Source organism: Saccopteryx leptura, chromosome 1 (assembly GCF_036850995.1).
Source record: "Saccopteryx leptura isolate mSacLep1 chromosome 1, mSacLep1_pri_phased_curated, whole genome shotgun sequence".
Classification (NCBI taxonomy): Eukaryota; Metazoa; Chordata; class Mammalia; order Chiroptera; family Emballonuridae; genus Saccopteryx; species Saccopteryx leptura.
In genome coordinates this window covers 16,298,429-16,309,930 of record NC_089503.1, presented here as the reverse complement: position 1 = coordinate 16,309,930, position 11,502 = coordinate 16,298,429, and the positions used below count along the sequence as shown (strand labels likewise).

General features: G+C 38.4%; 2 protein-coding genes across 2 annotated transcripts; one reads left to right on the top strand and one right to left on the bottom strand.

Moving 5' to 3' along the window:
- Positions 1 to 575: 575 nt before the first annotated feature.
- LOC136388682 (C1GALT1-specific chaperone 1-like) lies at positions 576 to 1,523 on the bottom strand. Its single transcript, XM_066360501.1, has one exon. The coding sequence runs from the start codon at positions 1,521 to 1,523 to the stop codon at positions 576 to 578; it is 948 nt and encodes a 315-aa protein (XP_066216598.1).
- A 4,742-nt stretch (positions 1,524 to 6,265) lies between these two features.
- On the top strand, positions 6,266 to 7,215 carry LOC136387946 (olfactory receptor 4C11-like). Its single transcript, XM_066360049.1, has one exon. It carries the CDS (start codon positions 6,289 to 6,291, stop codon positions 7,213 to 7,215), a length of 927 nt encoding a protein of 308 aa, XP_066216146.1. The 5' UTR covers positions 6,266 to 6,288.
- The last annotated feature ends 4,287 nt before the right edge of the window (positions 7,216 to 11,502 follow it).

Below are 11,502 nucleotides of genomic sequence, written 5' to 3'. Positions count from 1 at the left end.
AATTGTCACTCATTCTCTCAAGGATGGATTTCAGTTTCCAGTTTTTCATTACTTGGGTCCATTTCCTTTGTTGCTTGGTTGTGTATTTTGAGGAAGCAAACTCACTGTCACTTGTGGAGCCTTAGAACAGAAACTGACATGAGAAGTAATGGAAGCACAGCTAAAAGATTTACTTTATTCACAAATTCACAACTAGCAAAACATTTGCATATCTTTGAAAGTGAAAAAAACATTTAAATATTTTAATCAATCAGAAAGAAAACATGCCACAGATTTTAAATGTTCATTATTTAGAATTAATAGCATAAGTATATTTATGAATATATGCTTTATTTGTAAAATTATTCTTAAAATATTTCCTTCTAACATATTGGAAATTTTCATGTATGTTTTAAGGGAAAAACCCACCCTATTTAAAAATGTAATCCTACATTTTAATGTGTGATTAAACCAGTGTCACCAAACTGAAAAATAAAAAAAGAAACATGCTGCTGAGTTGGATACATAGTTGTTATTGCAAATAATGACAGTACATGTACTATATGGTAATCACATATATATTCTCGTTTCACTTCTCAGTCATTGTCAGAATCCTTTGGAGGTAAGAAAGCCAATGCATCACTGAAAAGATGCCCAAATGCCCTAAGTCGGTACACCCCATACATCATCACATGCATCTGATTAGGAGTCAGTCCATTAAAAGTAACAGCCATATCTGAACAACATCCTTCTACTACCAGGTTGGTTTGATTAGTCAATGCCTCTTGAATTAAAAGCCCAACAGATTTGGTATTAAATACATCTTTTCCTTCAGAATCTTCTACATTTTCTGCAAACACTCCACCATATTTCAGGCAGACTGCTAGCTGCTTATCTTCAGATATCTTCCAAATCATCCCTCTCTGTTCAGGACACTTTTCAGAAACACTGAGAAGGCTGTTAAGTCTTTTCACTGATTCTATACTTAAGACAATTCCTCCTTCCACATTCACATATTCAAGGTCTCCAGATTTTACAGTGCGGCCTAGGTAGAAAGGTTGTGATGGGTCCTTTTTAAACAAAAAATACTTCAGGTTTTCAATAATAGCAAACGTTGTGGGGCGTACAAGGAAGAACCAGCTGTACTGGTCTTGATATTTATCAAAGGCGTGTTTGTAAGCCTTTCTCATCATTAACCACATGTCATTTGTTCCCATGTTAATCGACTCAAACACTTGAACAGTTTCAGAACTGAAGAACTCTGCTTTGTCACAGTGTTTGGCCCAAGTCTCCTTCACTGCAGCCGAAAGACGCACATCTTTGGGTTTTACGAGGATGATACAGTAAACCCGAAACTTCTTACTGAGCTCCAGGCGTTCATCTGAAAATTTCAAGATGCCTTCTTTATTAGGAGCTTGCAGGTGATGTTCATGGTACATTTTATTTACATAACCAATCCTAATGTGTCCTAGCATAGTGATCAAGGCACAGAAAAGGCTTCCCAGCACCATACCCTTCAAAAACAAACTGCTTTCAGGAAGCATTTTTTCCCACATCTGTAACGACTCCGGGTGGGAAAGCGCAGCCGCGCGCACGGTTTTTTCTACCAAATTCGTGCACCCTACCGTTATGCTCCTGTTTGGGCCGATCTAGACGCAGGCGGTGTCCTCTCGTTGGTCTCTATACTTTTACAATTTTTCAAGGAATGATAAGGAGGTAAGGGGAGGGAGAGGGAGATGGCATATATGAAATTGTGTCCTTTCACTCTGGGAACATAAAATATCCATATGAGGATTCCATTAATGAATTCTAGGACTGGCCATGTATAATAACTGACATTTATGAAATAACAGCCTGACTGGTATGTATGAGCTAATAATTCTCACGTTAAAAACCGACACAGATATCTGAAAGTAAATTGTGCGAGACATATTATGTAGAAAGTATTGAATATTGGACATTGTGTGAAAGGAATTATATTTTATGTTTTGTGACTATAACAATGACACTATATTTAGGGCAGTGAAAATACCTTGTAGGTGTTTAAAACGACGGACCTATATCATCACACGTTTATCCAGACCCGTAGAACGTACACTACTGTGAGTGAGCCCAAAGGTAAATTATGGGTTTGGGGTGATTCTGATGTGTCATTCATTGTGGCTCTATCATTTAGAGCAGATGTGCCCCTCTGGGGGGAGGTGTTAATGGTGTGTGACGGTTATTCATGTGTAGAGGCAGGGACTATATGGATAATCTCCATAGCTTTCTCTCAATTGTGCTGGGAACGTATGACTGCTCTAAAATATATGTAAAGCCTGAACAGTGACAACCATGACAACAGAGGATCCTATTAAAGCTGGGAGGAGATGCTTAATTTTTCTGTGTCCCACAGAAGCTTACTGAAAGTGAGCACTCTAATCCTTTAAGAAAGGAAGTGCCAATTCAGAAGCCACCTCCAATCATAGTTGGGGTGCCTGCAGGCCAGTCTTTATTTTGTTGGGGGTCATTTGTATGCCTTCCACTGAGTTTCCAAGTGCAAGGGAGAGAAAGACAGATGTCTTCACGGGAACTCGAACATCTTGAGGGAGGTGGACACTTCATGATAGGTCAGCTCAAAGTCTAGTTGAACTAAATCTAGAAAGAAAAGATGACTAACTTCTGTTAAACAAATGTGAGTGTAGTTTTTTCTTAGGTGCTGGATAAATCTTAGTAAAATCTATTCTCCTGTTTTGTATGCTTCCAAGTTTTATATTTCACCTATTAAAATATATTTACACCTCATAACCTGGCTTTCATGGACTTTGGCTAGGAGGAAAACTGACTTTTCCAAACCTCCCTCCTGTGACGTTAGAATCTGGCTACTCTGGAGGTTTCATATTGATCTTTCCTCTAGTTGCTTATACATTTGCCTTACTGTCATTAAAACTTTGATTTCATGTTTTTTATTCCTAATGCTCACTTTTCTGATTTTCATATTTCTGGACCCCAAACATCGTCACAACCAAGGGACTATTTTATTTCTACTTGCCTCTCATCAGGGCTTGCTATATTAAAGAAGTTATGCACTTTATTTATTTTTAAATATTTATTAAAGGTATTCAGAATTGTCAATCATAGTTTCTGATCACCGCGAGAGGAGGAGCATGCGCGACAGTTCAGTCACTCAGACAAGAAACCTAAGATTTAGAAGATCAGCACAGCTGTGTTATGGGTAGATGAACAATTTGGATTAATATTTTTGAAAAGTGGGAGGTACCTCTTGGAGCGCCAAGATTAATAATCCTAATGAATGTTAGCTCTCCAACTGCAGAGGCCACCTACCTGCCTACCTGCATCCTCTATAGGCTTTGCACATATGGAATTGTCTGACCTCCATAGCAACCCGAAAGGGTAGGTGATTTTATTATGTGTGTTTACAGGGGAAGAAAATGAGGCACAGAGGTATGAGGGGACATGATAGCTCTCCCACCGTAACAGGTGGTTGTGTGGGGCGTGAATCAGGCTGTGTGGCTACAGGCTCGATGCACTGACCACTGTGTGACCCACCTCTCCGCTCTGCTTTTGAATATTTGTGTCTCAGAGAACCTGGCTTAGGTCCTGCCTCTCTTCAGTTCATGTTATAGTCCATGTGTTCACATAGTGCTGTAGTTTTCACTGTCCAATCTGTCCTTTAAGAATTTATACTCTTCTAATACCATAGTGACTTACATCATTAGTGCTTTTACTTACATTATCTTAAAGCTTATATTAAATTGTTAAGAACAGATGAATCTTTTCCCCCTTCCTCATAACTCATCCGATAGATAACTTTGATTCAGTATTTGCAATTAATCATAATTATGTAATTATGAAAGTGAACACATACTATAATTTTAAAAAAATTTGAAAATTATAGACTAAAAAAGAGGAAATTGACAGTTTGACATATATAGGAAGTAAAAATTTATGGGAAATGAAAAATAATAACAAAATCCTAATAGTGGAAGTAGCAGAGGCTGAGGCTTCTATAGTTTTTATTCTGAGCCATAATTTTTCCTCATTTCATCGGCAGAGTAGCCAGGATTATTTAAAAAGTGGTTTTCCCAAGACTGCATGGCCAGGAAATAGGGGAGCTGGGATTTGAATTCAGGCCATCCAGTTTCAGTAACTGTACTCTTAATCAAGAAATAAGTGCTTTTGCTAGATTAATATCTATACTAGGTAAATATCCAGATTGTAAAAAGTGAGCCGACAAAAGAGAAAAAGATTTTTCAAGGAAAAATATTTTTAGAAAACTGTATTAAAATATTAAACATGGCAATAAAATATATGAATATATTTAAAATGCAATTTTTAATCTATTAAGCAAGTCAGATAATAAAATAATGTCATAAGATATGAGATAACCTGTGCTTTTTTTGCTTGTGCATCAGTTTTTCTACAAAATAATATTGTGTTGGCCATACCTGTATATAAAAAAGAATCTATACATAAACACATATGGAAATATACTTAAAGAAATTTTCTGGAAAGACAGACAAGAAACCAAATGGAGAGTGGGATTATAGATTCAAATAATTTGGAGAGAGAGTTTAGTATTTTCTTCTTACATTCTCTTACTTTGAATATTTGGTCATGATTATGGATTATTTGTATAGTAAAATATAGCTAATAAAAAGGCACAATATATTTAAAAGATTTAATTTTTGTCAATAGCAGTAATCATCTCTGGCATTTGGGTCAGCAGTATTATACTTGGGAAGGTATTCTAAAGTTTTTGTAAAATTGTTATTTATGAGTGACAACTAGAAGCAATAAAAATATATCAATGGACAAAATTGACACATTATCACACTATTAAATTTAAAACTATGGAAAATATAAGAGTATGGTAAGAAATGTTAAAATAGTTCTAAGCGAACATCAAAACACAAAATGATATTATATGATGAGTTCAATCACATAAACTATATATGCAAAGAATAAGGACTTGAAAAATCATAAAATTTTTTTCAAATAATGTTTTTAGTGGGAATTTAGGGTAAAGAGGAACATAGATGAGTAAAAATACTATTGCTACTTAGACTATAGGCATATTAGAAATTTTATGTCAGTTCAAATTTATGGGCAGATAGATTCAGTAATCTAAGGGAATCAGTTCTAGATAGAGTAAACAATCGTTTCCCTGTATTTGCCAACCTCAAAATATCACCCAGACATTTGTTATATGAAGATTGTCAATGGAGTAGACATGTACACAAGAGGTATCAGCAAAATATAACTGTTAAAAATAAAGCACATTTTATCTAGTGTCCTGAAAGTGTTAGGGATGATGGACACAAAACGGAGTGAACCAAACTGAAATATTTTTTTCAGAGGGATTCTCTAACAATATCAGTGCTTAATTATATTGGCCTAATGCTGTTCAGATTTAGAAGCTCACAGATAAGATGCATCATCCATGAAATATACGTGTGTATGTGTGTGTTTATGTGTGAGTATAAATCTTTTTATAATTCTTAGAAACAATCAGAATATGGTGGGGCCAGTATTTGTTCTTCATTTTTCACAGGAGGCTGAAGTTCAAAGAGGTTAAGTCACTTGCCCAAGGAAAGTACAAGTTCTGCAGTTATCAGTCTTGGTACAAATCAAACTTTTAAAAGGACATTTATTTATTTATTTGTTTGTTTTTTTATTTATATTTTTTACAGAGACAGCAAGAGAGAGAGAGGAACAGATAGTGAAAGACAGACAGGAAGGGACAGAGATGAGAAGCAATATTCTTGTTGTGGCTCTTTTGTTGTTCATTGATTGCTTTCTCATATGTGCATTGGCCTGTGGGGCTACAGCAGAGTGAGGGACCCCTTGTTCAAGCCGGCAACCTTAGGCTCAAGCCAGTGACCTTGGGCTCAAGCGAGCAACTTTCAGGTCATGTCTGTGATCCCACATTCAGGCCTGGAACACTGTGCTCAAGCTAGATGAGCCCACTCTCATGCAGGAGACCTAGGGGATTTGAACTTGGGTCCTTACGTTTCAATCCGATGCTTTATCCATTGCACCACGGCCTGGTCAGGCAAGGACGTTTATTTTTTTTTTATTCTTTGAATGTAAAAGCTTTTGGTCTAATGCAGTGAGTTTCTGAACAACAGATGGATCTGGGAGGGGCTTGCGTATTTGCATGTGTACAGAGATTCACAGTGGATGAAAGGCAGTTGGAGGTAACAGGATGGAGCAGAAACAAGGAATGTAGAGTTCAGTTGCTGATCTCAGAATGGCTCTTCTCTTTTTCTCTCTGCAGATTAAACCTTTGCCAACTGCATCTTACCTATGGCCACTAGTATGGCGATGAATAACAGTGTGATTGAATTCATTCTGTTTGGGTTGACACAGGATGCAGGAAAGCAGAAAGCAATATTTGGAATCTTCTTGATTCTTTACCTTGCGACACTGTCGGGGAACTTTCTCATTGTAGCGACGATTAAAACAAGCAGGACCCTGGAGAGTCCCATGTACTTCTTCCTTTTCTATCTGTCCTTTGCTGATGCCTGCTTCTCTACAACCACAGCCCCCAGATTGATTGTGGATGCCCTTTCTCAGGAGAAGACCATTTCCTACAATGAGTGCATGACTCAGGTGTTTGCAGCCCATTTCTTTGGGTGCATGGAGACCTTTGTGCTCATCCTCATGGCCTTTGATCGCTATGTTGCCATTTGTAAGCCCTTGCGATACACCATCATCATGAGCCAGAGAGTCTGTGGTGTGTTGGTGGTACTGGCCTGGGTGGGCTCTTGTATCCACTCTTCAGCACAGATTTTCCTAGCTTTGCAATTGCCCTTCTGTGGCCCCAATGTGATTGACCACTATTTTTGTGACTTGCAGCCCTTGTTGAAACTTGCCTGCATGGACACTTATGTGATAAATTTGCTCATTGTTTTTAATAGTGGTTTCATTTGCATAGTGAGTTTTATAATCCTGCTTGCCTCCTATGTAGTTATCCTGTATTCACTGAGAAACCACAGTGCAGAAGGAAGGCAAAAAGCCCTTTCCACGTGTACCTCCCACTTTATTGTAATTGTCTTATTTTTTGGCCCGTGTATATTCATATATACACGTCCACCAACCACATTTCCATTGGACAAGATGGTGGCTGTGTTTTATACCATCGGGACACCCTTGCTCAACCCTCTAATCTATACACTGAGAAATGCAGAGGTGAAAAATGCCATGAAAAAGTTATGGTGTAGCAAAGAATGACTTCAATTGGTAAATTATATGTGTAAGTTCCAATGTATATATCCTAATAGCTTATTTTGTTTCATGGTCAGGAAAGGAATAATATTCTTATAGGGAAACAAACAAGAAATCGGAGAGGGCTGCATTAGATTATGGTTTCTATTTAAAGCCCACGACCATTTTGAACAACCTATGATGATCCTTACTTGAATTCTACCAACATCTGCCCATACACACTAGGAAATTTTGCTTCCTATACAATGTGTTTTTCAGAAATAAAAGTATTGACTATTGACAGAATCAGTGTGCATGCACCAATTTTTTATTCTAGGTTTCATGCTTTTCCTTATGAATGTGGTCATAAGAGCTAATCCAGGCCCTGGCCAGTTGGCTCAGTGGTACAGCATCGGCCTGGAATGTGGTTGTCCCAGGTTCATTTTCTGGTCAGGGCACACAGTGAAAGTGACCTACTGCTTCGCCAACACTTCCCCCTTCTCTCTCACTCCCCCTCTCGCAGCCATGGCTCCATTGGTTCTAGCAAGTTGGCCACTGCCACCCCTAGTACTGAGGATGGCTCCATTGAGTCTCATCCCAGGTGCTAAAAAGAGCATCACCCTGTAGGGGACTTGCTGGGTGGATCCCGGTGGTGGCGCATGTGGGAGTCTGGCTTTGTCTCCCCTCCTCTCATTTAAAAAGCAAAGAGCTAAATTCATAAAATCTGAACTCTTAGAGAATTAAGGTTGCTGTCTTGACAACCTTAAGATTAGAGATGTTCTGAGAAAGTGCAACTCTAGAAATCTGGACCTGAGCCTACTTCACTAGGAGCATATATACTCTTGAGCCTTCTAAGTCCATTAAGCTGAAACATCAGTGAAAACCTGCCCTGCCACTGGGAAACCTCTCAAAATTAAGTCTGTGAGTGGCAAGGGAGGGATGTGTATAATGGCTGAATGAAATCGGTAATATTAGCCAGTCAGTTGCTCGTTGGGGTCCTCCCACTGCTCTTCACAAAGGAGAGGCAGAGGCAGGAAGAGAGTTTGAGGCAAGAATATACAGAAGGAAGAGTACAGGTAATAAGGGAGGACAGAGAACTATGCGTGATGGGGAAAGAGAAAGGAAAGTGGAAATTTTGTAAGGATGGGAGAGAAGGGGCTTTATTTTCCTTACTTCTTGAACATCACTTTTGGGTAAATAAACCTTTGTAGGAAAATGAAGCTACAGGATGTTCCTCTATCATTAATCTTCCTTAGCTGTGATGTGTATTTGGTTATCAGAATAGAAGTGTTTCCTTTTATTAATTAATTAATTAATTATTTAATTTTGGCTTCTGTAGCATTCACAACTAAAATTCAGATTTTTTGGGAAGAATCTGGGATTAAATTTAGTTCTAATACTTTTCAATGTTGGTCTTTTATATGACAGTGTTTTGAATTGTGTATTTTTATTTTTGAAGAGAACTTATATGTCTAATTCACACTTACCACAACTTCCACATAAACCTCATAATCTCATAATCAAGTGCTGTCATACCGTTTCAGCACCTGAGTTTGTAATTCCCATCCAATTGCCATCAGAAAGCCTTACTCTTAGTCACATGGGCTAATGAGAAAGGAACACGGTGAACTCACAAATCTATGAAGCATTTCCATCAACTGGAGACAAAATGTCTATTTCTCCGAAGATTCCTGATAGTTGTGGTTTAGATAGTGATGGTGGAATAAATATGAGTCCCAGATGGGTCATTTGTCAGAGCTCTCAATATTATGCTTATACTTGTCAGTTTAATTTCATACTTCTTCCAAGTGAGTGGTGTTTCCTAATTTTATGTCTAACCGTTTTGTTTCGGAAGCTTTTGAATCTGGTCCTATGAAGATTATATTTAAGCGATTTGGCTGTTAAGGAACCAACACTTATTCAAAATAAGACTTTTAATCTTATCTCTTGTCATCCTTCAAAATTATTATTGTGTGAGAAAGTGTTTATCAGCACCTAAATAAAAACCCAGAAAACTTCAGGAATTTTCTTCTTATGAGATAATTCAGAGCAAAGATTCCCTTACATTTTATTTTGGAGAAAAGAGAGGGGTGTGGGTAGAAGTGAAAAACATCAACCCGTGGCTTCTTGTATGAGCCTTGACTGGCAAGCCCAAGAATTTGAACCGGAAACCTCAGCATTCCAGTTCCATGCCTTATCCACTGCGCCAGCACAGGTCAGGGCTCGATTCCTTTAGATTTCAGGTAAGGGCTCAATTAGAGAAGGTGGGAGAAGCAGTCAGGGGACAGAAAGGTCTTACTTGACCTGGTATCTTAACAAATGGCTAACTGTCTCTGGGCTGGTAGATGTTGAAAGCTTTTTATTTCTCTTTTTTTGGAAACTTTTGGTTGCCCTCTTAATCTAGTACCCTTGACATAGGAAGAAAATGTCTATTATGATTATGGTTGACTCCTTTTTTAATCCTTAGAAAGTCAGTGGTCAGCTTCAAAATTTTGTAATGGGAATTCCAAGTGGCCCTATTACTGGGTTTTTTCCAAAAATACATTCTTATGGCTCTTCTGTGTCAGTCCAGAGGGAGACATCCATGCACCTCTACCCTGACAAATGCTATTAATTTAGAAACACTGTTGACGTAGGCTGATGTCAACCAGCCATCCTCATCTGCCTCCACCTGTCAGTCAGCCCATCCTTCTTGCTAAGATTTTTAGTCTCTTGGGCCCAGCAATATGGAGTGTTTACTAGTTTCTCAGAATAGCACTCTGAAATACCTTTCCATATCCATCCCCTCTCATGCACACACGCGTAACGTTTGGGGTGAGGGACAGGCATATCTCCACAGCGATTTCCCCAAAGCTGTTCTCACAAGCCACTCTTCCGCTTTACACTCTGTCTAGGTTTATACCCTTTATATTGTTGAGGGATGCTTGTGTTTGTCATTTTCTTTGTTTTGGAGATGGGCATACAGTGATTTGGATAAACTTTGTAACTTCACATGTGTTGTGTCCAGTCAAAATTTAGCTTTAGTATCTTGTTGCATAAGAAATAATTAATTCAAAAATATTCTTTGTTGATGCTGGACTTAGAACTTATGTTCATTTAGAAAGAGATTGCTCATTATTCCAATTTCAGAAACATTTGTTCATACTCACATAAAAGACACATTTTATGGACAAAAGTTTATACAATTTTTTTCTTTGTTTTTAATTTAGAATTTAAATTTAATGTGGTGACATTGACCAATAAGAGTACATAGGTTTCAGGTAAACATTTGTACATTTGAACTGTTGATTGTGTTATGTGCCCATTAGCCAATTAAAAATGATTTTATTTATTGATTTTAGAGAGAGGAGAGAGAGAGAGAGAAAGATGGAGGAGAAGTAGGAAGCATCAACTCAGAGTTGCCTGTTGTATGTTTCTTTTTGTTTAATTTATTTTCTCTGACAGAGAAAGATACAGAGAAAGGGACCGATAGAGACAGACAGGAGGAAAGACAGATGAGAAGCATCAATTCATCGTTGAGGCACCTTAGTTGTTTATTGATTGCTTTCTTATATCTACATGTGCTTTGACCACGGGACTATAGCATACAGAGTGACCCCTTGTTCAAGCCAACGACCTTGGGCTCAAGCTGGTGAGCCTTGCTGAAACCAGATGAGCCCGCGCTCAAGCTGGTGACCTCGGGATTTCAAACCTGGGTCTTCTGTGTCCCAGTTTGATGCTGTATTTACTGCGCCACTGTCTGGCCAGGCTCGTATGTTTCTTGACAGTGTAAGGCTAGCCCAGGCTTTGAACTGGTGACCTCAGCATTCCAAGTTGACACCTGATCCAGTGTGCTATCACAGATCTACAATTTGACTTTATCTGTGAACAGAGAAAACTTCAAAGTGGATTGAGTAGAGGTTCACTTCAGGAAGGAGTAATGAGGAAAGGGGGAAGGATCACTGCAAACCTTGGAATAAAGGGAAGGGAAAAAAGTCTGAAGATTAATTGTTAATTGGATCAGGGAAAAAAAGAAATAAAAAGTGAATTCATAAATGATCTAAAACAGATCTTATAAAATTCCTTTTGGCATCAGTGGGAAGTAGAGCCATTTTCAGATTCGTAGAACCTCAGCCTCCAGGTGTGAGCCTTCTTGTACAAAAGCACCTCCGGGTCCTGGAGAAAGTCATCACTAGGTATCAACAGATGATGGGGATAATTTGTGTTGATGTCATTGGGGCACCAGTCTGTTCAACTAGCTAGATAGCTAAGGGGTTATGTAGTACCCCAGCAGATGCCAATGGGCCATAGTTCCACGGGACAGTGCAGAAATTT